General features: G+C 55.2%; 1 protein-coding gene across 8 annotated transcripts in view; it reads right to left on the minus strand.

Moving 5' to 3' along the window:
• Positions 1-1,371: 1,371 nt before the first annotated feature.
• The window catches only part of ANKS1A (ankyrin repeat and sterile alpha motif domain containing 1A), a 110,672-nt gene continuing 95,859 nt past the window's right edge, over positions 1,372-16,184 (minus strand). For 6 of the 8 annotated variants that reach the window (XM_056361315.1, XM_056361320.1, XM_056361323.1 and 3 more), the window contains 10 exons: positions 13,242-13,340; positions 12,707-12,859; positions 12,441-12,548; positions 9,513-9,677; positions 9,024-9,149; positions 8,799-8,870; positions 8,298-8,384; positions 7,791-7,928; positions 6,930-7,100; positions 1,372-5,386 (listed from right to left, as the gene is read on the minus strand). In XM_056361315.1, coding sequence (XP_056217290.1) covers positions 5,267-5,386; positions 6,930-7,100; positions 7,791-7,928; positions 8,298-8,384; positions 8,799-8,870; positions 9,024-9,149; positions 9,513-9,677; positions 12,441-12,548; positions 12,707-12,859; positions 13,242-13,340 — 1,239 coding nt within the window. In that variant the 3' untranslated portion in view covers positions 1,372-5,266. Of the gene's footprint in view, positions 5,387-6,102; positions 6,202-6,929; positions 7,101-7,790; positions 7,929-8,297; positions 8,385-8,798; positions 8,871-9,023; positions 9,150-9,512; positions 9,678-12,440; positions 12,549-12,706; positions 12,860-13,241; positions 13,341-16,184 lie in introns of all 8 variants that reach the window. The other 2 variants (XM_056361322.1, XM_056361316.1) reach the window with 2 other exon arrangements.

Below are 16,184 nucleotides of genomic sequence, written 5' to 3' on the forward strand. Positions count from 1 at the left end.
AAAAGGATAAAGCAGCTTCAATTTGAGAAAAAACAAATCATCCCCTCCTATATATATAAAAAAGACAACAACTCTGCGTCTTGGTTTACCTATCTTGAGTTCTCAGCCTGGACTCATGCCATGCACTAACCAAAGTCTGTAAAATACAATCTGTCCTTAAAAAGGGCAACAAGGCCCAGGGCAGCACCACCTTTTCCCGGGCAGGTAATACAGCAGATGCATTTTGATTCAAAGTCATAATCAGCACCAGAAATTTTGAGCACTTTCCTCCAGATACCACGAAACCCTGTAGGGAGGAAGAGCCAGAATACTGTGCAATGGCTGGGTTAACAGACGGCCGGGAGTCGGTGACTGGCACGGTCCAGGATCAGCCTCCAGCACGGGAGTACCTTGGGAAAACCCACTGAAATGAAAGGGGAGATGCACTGCCAAAACAACTGCTTTGTCTATGAAGGCAGAGAGAAGAGTATCTGGCTAAAGAACTGTTGGATCACTAAAGACAACCATCGGACTACACGCAGGACTGGAAAGGACCACCAGGGTCACCAAGCCCAGTCCCCTGAAGATTGGAGTCTTCATCACCATGTCACCTCCAAGCCAACCTTCAAAAAGCTCATGCATCAAGAACAGAAAGGTGTCCCTCCTCCCAAGCAGAGGTTCAATTTGCAATCTCTCCAAAAAGACTTGTTGCCGACACACCAAATATTTACACTTACACCAGTATGAATTGCAACATATGCATAACAAGGAATGTTAGGTTTCCTAAATTCATCAACTTAAAAAAAAAAAAATAATCTCCGCTTCCCCCTCCTAATCATTTACAGGTCTATGCCCTTGGGATTATGGTTCATTTCTCCCCCAGCCTCACTGGCTGGAGAGACTAAATGAAATCCGGACATACAGCAGCAACCGGAGTTAAACAGGAATTTTTCGGGCGTATCACTCTAGTAAAGCAGCAGGGTACCACAGCCCCAACCATTACAACGCCTGTCGAGATTGTAACGTGCTGCGCTACATTTCTGCATCTGAAGAATTAAAATCACAACCATTTTAACACCTCTCCCTTGAGGGGAACAGGACTGTGAAAACACATCAGTCACAGCCAAAACTACTGTTAAATACTCTGGCAATTCAAAAGAAAAATCAGCCCACAGCACCTTTGAGGTGGTATCTGGGGATACCGGACCTAGATGGGGGCCAAGCCATCCTCAGGTTGATATGATTTATCCTCGCGTACAGACTGTTTCAGTGTAATGCCCCAAATTTAACTCCGTATTTGTTAATCTTCTGCAACTAATTCTGCACTAATTAAATAATGAGCTAGTATCAAAAAAGTGCTAAATGACAACTGAATATAATTTTTTTTAAAAAAAAAAAAAAAACCAAAACGAACAACCACCCAACCCTTCAGGGCATAACTGCATTTAAAAACAAGACAGGTGCACGAGAGGCTGGAGAAGGGAGTTGTCTCCAGATATTCAGTGCGTAAATGGGAAGAAATTGTGTCCTTGCCATAGAAATGTCAAGTATTGCAACGCAACAGTTCTCTGTAGGGGAAGCAAGCTTTGTACCATCGGTCATACTTGGCCACAACCACTCTGGGGTGAAAGATCCTTTGCAGACTCTTTTCCTTAAGTTATTTCCATTTGCTAGAAAAGTGTGGAGTAGCTTGGAAAACGAAGGATGCGGACTTACCCTGCAAGGCTTCTCACACTGGAGGAAGTTATTTCCAAGAATTTGGCGTTCTCTACTGTTCACCCAGAGTTGAAGCAAATTTAAGTACCGTTAAGAGATGCACACACCACTCCCACTGCTAAGACTTTCTACTGTACTCCTTGCCAGACTGCGAGGATTCTCAGTAAATACGGAGATATATATATATATTTTTTTTTCCTCACCAAAATAACTGCAGTGCTACATTTAAACTGTGAACTGGATTTGCTTGGTATCATTTCGCACGTTAAAAAAAGAAAGGGGTCAAAAGACATTTGTCTCAAACCAGAAAAGGTGCCATCGCTCTCGGCCTCGGAAGTCTCAACTTTCCTTTGCTAGAAATGGGAAGAGCTGCTTTTCTCAGCGGGGGGGCAGGATCCCTTTCCCCCCTCTGCTTTGGGAGCCCTCACTGAGCAGCCAAGCACCCACTCCGAGGCAGACACCAGTGCCGGATGGAGATGATCTTCGTGTCAGCAGGCCACTGCTTCTTAGGTCTCTGCCCCGTTACTACATTTCCGTGGTAGGAGACAGCTGCCCGGAGATCAGCTTTGCAGAGGCAAACAGAAAGGAAGATAATGGAATGAATGATTTCCAAGTCATACAAAAACAAGAGCCGGGAAAGAGGAGGCATAAGGCCAGATGAGACACAACTGTGAGGGTTACGGACACACAGCGGAAGCGTTGTGGTTTAGGCAGGGCTGCCTGTGATCCCAGCCGGGTTTGGATGGTCACCCTTTGAAAGGCACATGCTCCAGTGACCCGCTTTTAGGAGGTGCTGAGGAACTCGCCCTCCCCGGCCGAAAGCAGGGGGAGATGCAACAGCTCAGCCCCTCTAAAGTCAGGTGTATGCGTGGGCAACCGCGTGGTAAACACACGTAGAAACTGCGCTCACTACCACCGCTACCATTGACTCCGTTTCTCTTTGAGGGATACCGAACGGCCTGGACACTCTTACAGGAAATGCTGATTGACTCCAACCCCAACCCCACCCCAACCCTGGGAGCACCTCCGACACGGCACCGTTCCGCGGCCACACTTCGGCTGGCAGCATGGCACAGCACCGCAACTGCAGCGCGACCTCTGCTCTGGGCGTCTTCAGGGACAGGAGCACCGGCTCTGCGATAAGGGGCTCCAACAGCATATGAAATATATAAATTCCTACTGGGCTGAGCTTTCCTTTGTTGTTTGATTTTTTTTTTTTTTTTTGCTTTAAGACAAGACAACCCTTTCAGTCCCCTCACCCAGGTTCTGACCAGCCTAGCCCTTATTTTGAAGTCAGTATGCCGCACAGTGCCATGAAGCCACGAATGACCTGGGAGATCAAACTCATTCCTGAGAAAGAGCTAAATAAAGATTTTGAAACATCGGATTTCACCGCAAGGCAGGGGGAATGGAAACTTTGAGGCAACAGCTCTAAAGCCCCATCAAAACTTGGACAAGCTGCTTTCAGCCCCTAATACCACATGCAAATAAATAACACAGGGCCGCTCTTCTGACCTCTCCCCACCGATGCCAACTGGTGATTGTGAAGGGGGATTTGGGGTAAATTCTAAAAGCTAATTTGGAAACAGAGCTTTACTGGAGATCCCTGTGCACCCTCTTCTCCATTTACTCTAAGATGCCCACCCAGACACGTCACGCAGAGCTGAGCAGGCAGCTGCCGCCTGCCTTTCTTCACAGCCATCCAGCACAGAGCCACAGTCACCCCCAGCTCTCCAAAACCAGGCTGCCCAGGGGGTTTCGCTAAATGCACATCAAGGTGCACACGAGTGAGTTCGGTGCAGCCCCCCTCCCGCTGCCCCATCTGCTCAGCCCTCTCCGGGGAAAGGTGCGACAGCCGCTGCCGCGAGGAGCTGGTCGGGGTCCAAAACGCAGCTCTGCTGAGAGTCAGGACCTTCACCTGCCCGGGGAGCGAGGCTGAGCGCCGGAGGTCTGCTGCCATGGTGAGGAGGTCGTGGCGCCTTTCGCTAAAGGGTCTTAAAAGCGCTCTGCAAACGGAGCGAGCCTCACACCCCCAAGAGGTAGGTAAGTAGGTCCCCATCCCATACAGGGGGAAACTGAGGTGAAGAGCGATGACACTGCCTGGACACACAGCAAGTCCGGGAGAAGCAGCAGCAGGGCAGCAGTGCTGCCTCCCGGCGCTGTTTGATCATCAGATCCTCCTCCTCAGTTTCATCTCAGCAAAGGAACCAGGGGTCGGGCCACTGACGGCTCAGAGTGGCTGTCCATGCTTCCCAGACCTGTTCCAGCTCTGCTCTGACCTGTGACAAGTGCTCTGCCATCTCATGCAAATGATTCCCAGCCATATTCTGGGATTCAAAGCTGCTCTGACTGAGATACACAGAAATGGGGACGTTTTCCCAGAGGAAAAGCACGTGCACTTGAGAAGCAGTCAGAAAAGACTGAGGTGCCCACTGACGCGGGGCCATCTCTAAGTGAAATCCTCGCTCTCAAGGACAGGAGGCTACAGATGTTTCAAGATCCCTATAGCCCTCATCGTGCAATGGTCTGTCGGTTGAAAACAAGCTCTGAGCTTGGCAGCAGACTGATTTCAATCACGTTTCTCCCTTCGGCAAAAAAAGTACAACTGCAGCAAGGCTGCCGAACACCACAGAGCTCCGTCTGCTTCATCAGACCTCTACCAGCGCAGCACCCAGCCCCTCGCAAACAGCTTCCCAACACGGGGCTACCAACGTGTGCCTTTGCAAGCTTAACCTCTTAGCAATCTGCCAAGCGAGAACTACGCCTGTAGCTCATGGGAAGTTTGGCGAGTGTAAACAGAAGGACTCCGGGGAGAGAAACATCCTACAAGAGGCTGAAATGCATGCAACCAAACCCACACCTCCCCTCTGAGAGGGGACAGAGCTCCCAGCGGGCAGGATCACATCCAGCCCAAAGCAGCGCTCCCATCGGAGCAGGTTTTCCGCTCCAGGCTTCGAGGGGAGAGACGGTGGGCCAGGGTCCCCGTGAGGAAATCTAGTGACCGCGTGTTATTTGCAGACAGCATCACAGTGGTTAGTGTCGATTCGAACGGCAGGTAGGAAGAGGGGTGAGTTCACTGGAACAGTACGCAGCCGTGGCTCAGTCGGGAAGAAGAGGATCTAGGAGGAGGGAGTGCGTGCACCGCAGAGACAAGAGGTCTCCATCAGTCCAAGGATAAGAAGGTGAAATAGAAAAAAAAAAAAAGGCCTGGGGAGTGTCACGTCGCCCCAGGGATTCACAGTGCCAGAGCGAGGGGAAAGACGTGAAAACAGCAGGCGGCTTCCTGGATCCACATCTCCGATTCCCCCAGCCTGCATCCCTCTGCACCTCCCGCCTCACAGGTATCTAACAGCCTGTTACCCTTGTTTCCGAGTAAGGAGAATTCACAGTGTTCAGTAGTGATCAGGTACAAAAGCCGTGTAAGTCTACAGTCTCCTAAGTGCTGCTGCCTCTGACGTAGTGCCTACACGGGGCTCAGTGCGAGCAGCCGGAGGAAGAGGGAGTTTAGAACAGCAGACAGATCAGATCGCAAAGGCACGGTTAGACTAGGTGGACACGGGGTGTGTTTGCTTTAGAAGATAGTGGTCTCATACTTAGTGCTGAGGGTCCGCTTGGAGTCCTGTTTGGGGTCCACGACCCAGGAGACACTGGCATGAGACTGGGAATCTTGGTCCACTTCAGGGGGCTCCAGCTAGGAAATAAGGAGAGAAAAGGTCGTGTTAGGTCACCGGTGCTTCTGGGACAGAACGAGCGGGGATTCGAAACACGGAGAGGCTGCTGCTCTGCCTAATGCCCAGCCCCAAAACGTGTGCGGGGAAGCGGCTCTCGCTGGGGAGGCGTTTGAGTCCTCCACGGCTACAGCGTGTCTAACCACATCAGGCTCAACCCAGCACCCTGAGGTGACTCCCTGCGTCAGGCCTGCAAGCCCCTACTAACGTTAGTGACAGCTTCACTTCATCTCACAAAGAAGCGTGAAAAATTGAGCACTATAAAGATGGCACTATAAAAAAATAATAATAAAAAAAAAAGAGGCAGAGGGAGAGAGAGGGAGACAGCTCCTGGCCAGAGAGCTCCCACGTGATTTACTCTCCCGACCAAGCATGGCTCTTTCATCTTGTCCTCCTAAAATCAGGATCCTACAGGAAGGTTAACAACACCAGAAAGAGCGATGCAGTTAGTTGAGAGCTGCCACTCTACATCAGCCGGGGCAGATGGGAATGGTTTATCCCTGGGGTTCATCTGAGGCCACGGCATGGCCCTGGAACAAGCACGGAGGGAAGACAGCAGCGAGGCAGGACACGGGACCACAGCAGGAGACATGGGAAGCAGGGAGGCAGGCGGGCCGGGGGCAGCTGGGGCAGCCCGGGGCGGTTCGTGATGGAAGATGGCAGGAAGAAGGGTAAAGACCTTAGCTCCGGGACTAACAGACTGCAGCGGCAGGTAGGAGGGGCGGTGTGTTGTACAGGTGTGACAGTAACAACAGCGAGTGTCGGGAGGGAGCGGCACCTGAGCGGGGGGAGCAAGCAGAACACAGACAAAAGGAGACATTAAAGGAAGGCAATGGCTTACGCAGCAGTCCCTGCTCCTCAGCAGCTCCAGTCCTGGCTGGTTTGGGCTACAGGGGCACCCCCGTGCTGCAGGTTACCTACTGATCTCACCGTGGCTCTGCAGGGTTTGCACCTGGAAGCGGTGCTGGACCCAGCAGGGCGCTCAAGCCCCATCCCACCCAGGCTATTTCCACCTCTGCTTGCCCTCATCCTGCCCAGGAAAGCCCCAGCACCACAGTGGGACTGCTCACAGCACCACGGACACCGCAGCATCAGCGGTGCCCAAAGCTACCGGCACCTTGTACGGACACCGCAGCATCAGCGGCGCCCGAAGCTACCGGCACCTTGTACGGACACCGCAGCATCAGCGGCGCCCGAAGCTACCGGCACCTTGTACGGACACCGCAGCATCAGCGGCGCCCGAAGCTACCGGCACCTTGTACGGACACCGCAGCATCAGCGGTGCCCGAAGCTACCGGCACCTTGTACGGACACCGCAGCATCAGCGGTGCCCAAAGCTACCGGCACCTTGTACGGACACCGCAGCATCAGCGGCGCCCGAAGCTACCGGCACCTTGTCCACCTCTGGGCTCCCCCCACCACCAAGACGGAGGTTTAAGCGTGTGGTGCCCAAGGAGAAATCCCAGCTTAGCCCACGCAAATCGCCCCCGGCCCACACATACGTACTGCAGATTTCCTCATGCCGGCTCGCGGTTTAGGCACCGGTTTGGAAGATTTTGTTTCAATCATTTCTCCTGCTCCAGCACCGAGAGGCTTTGCTCTCTGGGCTTGGAGGGCCAGCTGGTAGGCGACCTCGAACGCCTGCCCCAACGTGAGGATGATCTCGTACGTCAGGTTCTTCAGAGAGAACACAGAAAACAAAATCGTTAGGTGCATACAAGCTACCTCGCTCTGCGCAGCAGCTTGCTCCAGAGACGCAGACCTCTGCACAGCCCATCACCTTCCCATTAGCAGGTCTCATCCTGCTATACCCCTGGCAGAGCTGCTGAGCTCCTGCCCTGCAGGGGAGCGGCACCGAGCTGCCTCCACACTCGCACAGCCCTGGTCGCCAGCACCACCTGCGAGCTGGTACAGCCCCGCAAGCATCGCAGTTTAGCAGCGTTTTGCTTTGTAAAGAGAAAAAGGCGATGCATCTTATACAGCTGATTCTGCCCAAGAATAAAAGCAAATTATGCCTCCACTCTCTCAGTGAATTAAAAGGCTGTTAAATCAGCCTATTACGCTCAACATAACTGAGAGCGTATTAGGTTTTTGTTCACGGCATATTCCCCAGGAGGGAAAAACTCCTGCCCTGCTTTATTCGGCACTGGAGACTGCAGTAATGAAGTCTTTTTGTCGACAGAGGTCCACAGTAAAAGTGTTTTGAGCCAGGACTCTGAAAGGATTATTTTAGTGTGGAAATGGGTAGAAGAGCCCTAGAACGGACCAGATCCTGGTCTACAACTCGCCAGCGAAGCCGAGCGATGAAATAAGTGGACTGCAAAGGATCGCAGCATGCTGGGAGATGGGATGCTGTAACCCACTCACCACATCCACGGTGCTGAAGACGTGGCAGTAGTGGTGGCTGGTCTGCAGGTCCTTGGTGATGTAGGCAAATGTGCAGAGATCCTCGGGGTCCTGAGCAGCGCAGGAGATGTTGCGGATCTCGTGCTCAGCAATGACATTCTGCCGGGGTCAACCACAAGCACCTGTCACCCTTCTGGGGATGGCAGATACACCTGGCACACGGTGGTTGTGGCAAGCGCATACTGGGAGCAGGGAGCAAAGCAGGTACTGGGAGGGAGGGGGAGTCTCCCAGCCCCACCAGTCCTAGCTCCCCCCCGGGGCAGGAATAAATGGTAACATGGTCCACACGCAGCCAGTCTGCTAAGGCTTTGGGACTCAGGTAACCATCGCCACCTCAGGGCGCTCCCACAGCTCCTCAGGATTAGCTGTGGCTTCTGGAGCCACTACACGTCACCTGCAGCCCCGCAGGCAGGTGGCATTGCAGGTCCTGTCCCTCTAGACACCGGCTCTGAAGCATCTGAAGCTTACCTTGTTAGAAGCGTCGATGAACTTCACCCCTTTGTACGTGATGGACAGTATTATGGTCGGGATCTTCTTCATATGCTCCGTGGATTTCTTCAGAAACAAGAATAGTCAAGTGACCAGTTGTGAATAAATGCTTCTTTCTTCACCACTGCCCCAGCCCACCCCAGAGACCCCCACAAAGGCAGGCTTTGGGGTCTTGGACCAAGGAGAGCTTGCTCCTGGTGGGAGCAGAGGGGAAGGGACAGGGGCCAGGCAGCACCTCTTTCTGCAGTGAAAACACCCCCTCTCCACGGCACAGACCCTCCGGCTATGGGGAGAAGCGCTGGGGAGGGGCAATGCCCCAGCGAGCGGCACAGCCTGCAGCGGGTCTGGGCCCCTGCTCTGCACACAGGCAGCCTGCAGGGTTTGGGGAACCACAGCTTCACCGAGACCCCCCCTTTCCCCTCTCCGCACCATCCACCACAGGCTGCGAGCGAATCCCCCCTGTCCCTGCGGCCTCCGTACCCTCATCTTGGCACAGGCGTCCTGCGTAGACTCGGTCCCTCGGAGATCTTTGATCAGCATGGAGCCCAAGTACTGTTTGGAAGAGGGAGAGACGTCAAAGGCCGCGGGCAGGAAACTCTGCCGAGCCAAGATGATGCCACGGCCCCGTGAGCATCAACTCCATGCAAGGACCTGACCCCAGAGCCTCCTCCTCCTCACCACCCCCACAAGCCAAAAGCTACTTACGTTGGCCTCGTACCCGCAGGACTCGAAGATGAGCTTCTCCGGCTGGTGCTGCCAGTTTTGGACTGGGGCGTAGGGGGCAGCCAGGCTGGGGGGGCGCAGGGTCAGCTTTGACTCCCGACGGTCCTCCTGGCAGGGAAGAAAGGTGGATGTGAAGCCAGAACAGGTCCAGCCTGGGTTGAAACACAGGTCTCAGGAGGGTTCTTTGGGTTGATACAACTGAGGTTTCGCAATGGCCAAATCCCCCAGGAGCTGGGAGGGGGCTGCACGTGGTGGGTGAAGGTGCTGGAGCTGATGGAAGTGAGTCACCCATTTCCACAGTGCGATGGAGGGACCCAGGAGCTGCTGGCTCTAAAGCCTGAGGGATGCTGTGCCTGGCCAGCTCCTGGGCTCTCCATGCATCATCCCAGCCCCTCGCTGGCTGCAGGGAGGCAGGAGCCTGCTCTGAGCTGCAGAGAGGGACCTCCAGGACACACAAAAGCACCCACTGACCTGTGCTTTGTAGCGCTCAGCTCTGGAGTAAGGAGCAACCTCGGTGCCACGGTCATGTTGCCTCTTCCCGGTGTCCCCGGAGGGCAGCAGGAGATCGGCAGATCTGCCCGTGCAGGAGTCGTTCTGGCTCAGGGGCGACGATGTCTGGGACATCAAGTCCTGGCACTGAAACAAGCAGACAGCAGAGACCATCCCGGTCAGGCCATGCTGCAGCCATGCCCACCCCTCGCTCCCCTTCGCAGTGCAATGTGACAAATTCACAGGGTGCGATGAGCAGCGTTAATGGGGTCAGTTCCTGCTCTGCAGGCTCCTGCGAGCTCAGTGTCACCGATTACACCATTTATTTTCGGCCTGATACCCCCGCTTTGCTCCAGGATGGTTTCAGGCAGGTACGCAGCCCCTTCTGCTGAGCACGCCTCCCCTGAGCTCATCCCAGAAGGGCAGGAGACACACGGAGCAGCGGGCAGGCTGTTCACAGAGGAACAGGCTCCACTCAAGCACTAAGCAAAGCACTGAAAAGCCGCTGACGACCAAGCACCCCAGGAGAAAAGCCTGGGAGCCCAGCGAGAGCCCAGCCCAGATGCCTGACAGCCTGGCTCTCACTGCAGGCAAGATCCCCTGCCTGTACGTGCCAGGCAGCCCGGCAGACAATGCGGGATGCTCACAGCTGCACCACGCATTAGTCCCATTCAACGGACTTGCTTAATTTGCCATTGACGTCCTTCCGCTCCCCACGCCGGAGCCAGGCGCTGGATGGCACCAGCTGTAGCACCAGGAAATGCTGCAAATGGCCCATTCTCTTACACAGCCTCCCCGTCCAGCATATCAATCAGTTGATGCTACACCAAAGGACTCCTCTCTGCTCCCCACCCCCCCGCCCCCGCCTTCCCAACAACCCTGCCTTCAGTCTCATCGGTCTCAAGAGGACATTTCAGAGAAGTGCAGATCTTCAGCTGGCTGCTGCTCGTCTGGGCTTTTGTTGTCTGAAAAGGGAGCGGCTGAGCAGCAGGACGAAGGTGCAGGGTTTGTATGTGACACCCTCCTGGCTCCTGAGCACTCCCAGTGCAGCACCAGCATGAATCCTCTCTTTTTTTACACCTGAACCCCAGTTCCTAAAAAGTCCAGTGTGAGCAAGCAGGGCACAGCAGCCCAACTCGCTTCAGCTAAGGCTGTTTTGGTTGAAAAGCCTTGGGGATCCGAGGCAAGGGGGGAAGAGCTCTGCAGCAGGGCAAGGACCAGATGTTTGGGACGGGGAAACTCCAGTCACTCCCAATTCCTGCTGCAGGAACCTGATGTGCAAACACCAGGAGGAAGCTGCATGACGTGCGTGTGTGTCCTCCTGAACATGCTACCCTGCTCCCGAGCTCACAGCTTCACTGCAAGCTCAACAGGGTTTGCCAAACTCAGCTCAAACATCATTTTTCGGGAAGGATGACGAACGCTACAGCTGCCCCGATGAGGAAAGGCCTGACGTCCAGAGGCTGCTAATCCTACGGCGAAACACCAGCATCCATGGATCGTGCCCAGCGCTATTTGGCAGCGAGAGCAGCTCTCGTGAAGCCCAGCCAGCCCAGGGAGGCACATTCCCGACTCTCACCCGGTGCAATCACGGCAGCAGGTCCCAGCTGCATCCCATCTCACCAGCTGAGCCGTGTCACCCTCCCGCCTGTGGGAAGGCCGCCCTACATCTGGCCAGCAAAGCAGGGGGAGCACGTCAGTGCAGTGCTCCCCGTCGGTGCAGGGCACAGAGCTGGGAGTAGCACCCTGCTACCCACTCAGTGCAGGCACCAACCTCACATGGAGGCACCTGAGCCCAAGGAGCTGCCTGATGTCTCCCACGGGGCAGGCATCCAGAATCTGACCTGCGAGAGCTGAATATGACCCTCCCCCACTCCGTTCAGTAGCAGGATCATGCCTGTGTGAGTATCTGCTGGATACTCACACACCACCGGAGCTGATAAGGTGAAAAGCTGCATGGATACAACCGGCCACATTAAGATTTCTCCCAGCACTGATGTGTTTGCACACTTCAGCTTTCTTTTGCACAAGAAGACGGACCCACAAAGAAGAAAGCTAAGGGTTGGTAAACTCATCCACCCTTTCAGCTAGAGTGTGTCTGTCCCAACAGTGACATTTGCTGTTGCAGGGCCCGGCCGCAGCAGAATCTCTGCAGTAGAATGGCAAATTTGTAATTTGTTTTCACTCTGCCCAAGCGCTCCAGGTGCTCTGGCCAAGTCAGAGCCAGCCTGGCTGTTACATTTCCCAAGTTCTGCTTGACCACGCTTGGAGTGGGAGTACTGGGCTCTGCATCATCCCCAGCAGCAGCCAAGGTGCATCTGTGGGAACTGTTTAACACAAAACACTCCCTCCTCCGCACAGCCAGATGTGCAGTTGCCTCAACGCTTCAAGAACTTTCTTCCCAAACCACCAAGGATCTGAGAACAAGGAGTAACCCCAGCTTCCAAGTCAGATCGATTTGTTTTAATAAGAAACAAGCCATTTCGGTTTTACCCTTTCCTTTTTGTAAAAAGCAATACAATTTTCAAAGATGACTCTATGCTTGTTACTCTCAATACTTACTTTCAAAGGAGGTTTAACTTAAGTATTGACATTTTAGGGTGGTTTTTCCCCCTTTTTATTGATTTTGCTAGGCAGAAAGCAGCAGAGTAAGGCTGACTGTGCTTCCCTCTCTGAGTCTGGACACCCACCCCAGCTGTCACTAAACATCCTCTACAGCTCTCCGAGTCCCCCAGAGGTGATAGCTGCTAATCAGGAAGGGGACAATTATTCCTGACAGACTCCAGCTTAGTTCTTTGAAAGAGAAGGAGGGCAGTGAAGGAGAGCCAGGGTAGAAGAGTGCACCCTGGCCGCTGCCGAGCGCGCTCCGCACCGACGGCTCAGCCAGGGAGGGAACAACCAGGGACTCACTCTTAGCTGCGAGAACCGCGGGGGCTTTGCCGGTGGCTCCTCATACGGCCTGTCTGCCAGGGAGGCGATGATCCTCTTCCGATGGCCCAGCAGATTCACTTTCAACACCTGCAGGAAGAGACCGCGGTCACCGTAAGCCCTCGGCACGGAGCAAAGCCTCCCCTCTCCGAGAGCGCTGCTCCCGTTTAACACCACTCGCTGCAAGTCACAGTCCCGGAGGGAACTGCAGGACCTCGCTGCCACGGCAAGGGAAGGGCAATACTCACGTTTACTATTTCGAGCTCCCAGAGGTTTTTCACAGTGTCAATAGAGCTGTAGCCACTCGAGAGGAAGGACTGAATGTAATCCTGCAGCCCCAAAGAGTCGAGCCATGCGGGAACCGAAGGCTGGCTGTTCCCATCACAGCCCAGGGGTTTCAACTGTAAAAGCCCAAGAAAGGGGTTAAAAGCCCCAGGGGGCTGGGATCTCAAGGCACACAGCGTCAATTAAAATCGGTTTAAAGGCCATCATCATGCTGGCAGCTTGAGAGTAAAATATTCCCTGTATAAACAGGGAATCACTTGGGATCAAGACTGGCAGGAGGGATAGCCACCCTCTCCCCAGCACAGTCATCCCATCCACACAGTTTGGTGGACAGATCTCCTCCTCCTCCTCCTCCCTGCTACTCCCCAAACCCTCCCCACAGTCCCTGTGACCCCTCTGTGGCTGGAGCCGCAGGGAATGGCTTTTGCCTCCTGTGCTTCCACAGCCGTGCTGGGCAATGCCTCGTCCCCGCTTCAAGTGAGAGGTGTCGGTGCTGACCTTCGGGAGGGAGCGAGCAGCCTGCAGGAGCTTCCGACGGTGCTGCGGGTCACCGATCCCGATGTCCCGAAGGTCCTGGTCTTCCATGACATTACAGCCCTGCGGGGACAGGAAGGAGCGACATGGGAGCAGAGGGTAACAGGAGCCACAGCAGGAGTGGGGATGATGCGCCACTCCTGACCTCACCTCCCAGCACGTCCCCGCAGGAGGAGGAGGACGAGGAAGGCTCCCAAGGGAGGCAGCTCTGCCCCATGTATCAACCTCAGGCACCGAGAGGGCTGACGTGAGAGGGGCCGCAGCACACGTGGCATCGGTGGGGCAGAGCACTGCCACCCCCTCCCTCCTGCTCTGCCACGTCCTCTTCCTGAGGTCCGATGGATTTCAGGTCATCGCTCACCGCACCCTTCCCGCTGGAAGCACAGACGCAACCGCTGCGTGCCAACGCCCAAGCAAACCCCAGCCCCGCTCCACGCGTGGTGCCTGACACGGGGCGCTCAGCTCTGCTCAGCCTTTCTCCACAGCCACAGCCAAACCTGAATTTCTTTCCATGACAGCAGGCGACCCAGCAAAGGTCAGACTTGTCCCCCGCGCAGGGAGGCAGCCCACCCTGCTCCGGCACAGATGCTCTGGCCGCCGCACACTGCTCTGTTAAAGCCCTTTTTCTCCCCTGCTTTTCCCTGCGGAGCAAGAGCGGACGCACGCAGAGCACAGGGGCTTCAACCCCCCCAGAAGCACACCCCCCCCAGCCTGCATCCCTGCCCCCTGTACCTGGGCATTGCTCAGTGGGAAGGCCGGGCACGTCTCCCCATGGCTGGAAGAGCCCCGCTGCTGTTGGAGCCAGGGCTTCTGCTCCAGCCCGGACCCCCCTCCCCAGACCTGCCTCCCGCTGCTCTCAGGAGAGTCACAGCTTGAAGGTCTGAGCTGACAGCGCTTCGCTGTTCCACATTTTGGTTTTAGAAAAGAAACCTAATTAAAACTGCCTGTCAGGCAACACGCTGCTGCTGCAGGGGCACACAGGCTGCAGGAACAGTAGGCTGACCGGCCAGGGCTCCAGGAGGGAAAGGCGAGGGGAAGACGGCCAAGTCTCCTCTTCAAAAAGACAGCAAATGTTTTCTGTTCCTCCCTACCCCGCACCCTCTGCAGTATTTCAGCACATACGTTTTGCTAAGTGCTACCTGCTTTAAACACAACAGCCTAATGTGAGTGCGCTAACAAAGCGGCCAGCTCACCCAAGCACGGCCCATGGGGCGGCGCTGGCTCCTGCCGGGGCAGAGGAAGGGGAACAGCCCTTCCTGCTGCCCCTTCTGCTCTCAGATGCTCCTGGACCAGCCCAGGGACTTGCCGGGCAGCCTGTGGGGTGAGGTCACCTCCGGCAACGGCGTTGTGCGAGTCACCGGTGCATTGCATGGAGCCAGACGCCAGTCCTGCAGCCGGCCGGCTCGCTCCCAGCGGTGCCAGCGTCCGCTTTGCTCCTGACTTGCTCAGTTTGTGCCTGCTCTATGACAGCACCGAGCCTGGCAGCATCGCTCCCAGCGCTTCCATGGCCTGGTGGGATAACTGCCGGGTAGGATGCCGCACGGCTCTCCGCCCTGAATGCTGCTCTTCCCCTTGACTGCAGGGATAAGTGTTCAGAGAAACACGGAATTAACGCTATAGGTAAGAGATGCCCAAGTCGCTGGGAGAGCTGCCCTCAGAGAGCAGACTGCAGGGAAACAATTATTTAGCAAATGACAGTGGCAAATTAAAGCAGCGAGTGGCAGCCAAGCAGGGCGCTGCCGATGCTCCGCGGCCGTCGGCACCCACAGCACCGAGGCGGAGGCTCCTCGCCTCCATCCTCCCCTGGCAGGGATGCCTGACGCCCTCGATTCCTGGCAGGCTGCGCCAGGACTGAGACTGCAGATCTGGAGCAGACAGCTGCAGTACAAAAGCGTTTGTCTACGAGTTATTTAAACAGCAGAAAGAGCAGGGACTAAAGAGCCCGCAGCCGGTTAGGATGGTTTGCTCCCTGTTTTCCCAAAAGGTCAGTTTATAACAACAGGCTGCAGCATTGTCTGCAGTGCCACAGCCCGCTGCCAGCTGGAAAGAGCTGCTGCCACTGCTGGAGATGGCACCGTGGGTGGGTGGCAGCTCTGCAGGGGACAGGGCCACACCGATACCTGCCTTGCCTTCCTTGGGTTGCACCCCACGTCCCGCAGGCAAAGCTGTGTGAAACCCCTGGGTCTCACCCAAGTGGCAATGCTACACACAAAGCTCTGCACAAGGGTGTCACCATGTCATAGAAGCCGGTCTGTACACCCCTGAATTTGCACCAAAAAAAAAAAAGGCTTTTTGTGGGTTGAAGGCTCTGAGGGTGCCCGTTCGGTGCAGGAGCAGCAGAAGGCTCCATTGCATCGAGAGCAAACCCCCTACGTGAGCAAAGTGGAGAGAGGCCACGCTGTCAGAGGCAGTGATCACTCTGGGTTGTTAGCAGCATGATCCCAGGGAAAAAAAATGAAAACATCCCTCCCCTTTCTTGTTCACAAGTTTTAAGCCAAAGAGCCACATTTAATGCGCATTCCTGTAGCAGCGGGAGATTGTGGGCTCAGCTCGGGAAGAGCGAAAGGATTAGAGGCAGCTTAAGTCCCCCGACACGCACCTTACCTGGCACCAGCGGTTCTGCATGCCACAGCTCTGCTGCAGGGCTTGCCAGAAGGTCCTTAGGGGGCATCAAATGTGCAAGGAATTCATCTCCCACAGGGAGATGGCTTTTAAAGGGCTATTTTCAACGGACAGAAGAGGGCTAGAGCAAGTAATGGGATTTCTCCTGTAAGCCTGGAGAGCAAAGCATTACCGCCCTGCCTGGGCGAAGGGAAGCGCAGGAAGGGACTGACTCACCGAAGTCCCTGCAGCAGGTTAACCTCACCCCTTGGGTACCTGAAACCTGCAGTTGCTGACACCCCAACC

The sequence above is a fragment of the Falco biarmicus genome, chromosome 16 (assembly GCF_023638135.1).
Source record: "Falco biarmicus isolate bFalBia1 chromosome 16, bFalBia1.pri, whole genome shotgun sequence".
Taxonomy (NCBI): domain Eukaryota; kingdom Metazoa; phylum Chordata; class Aves; order Falconiformes; family Falconidae; genus Falco; species Falco biarmicus.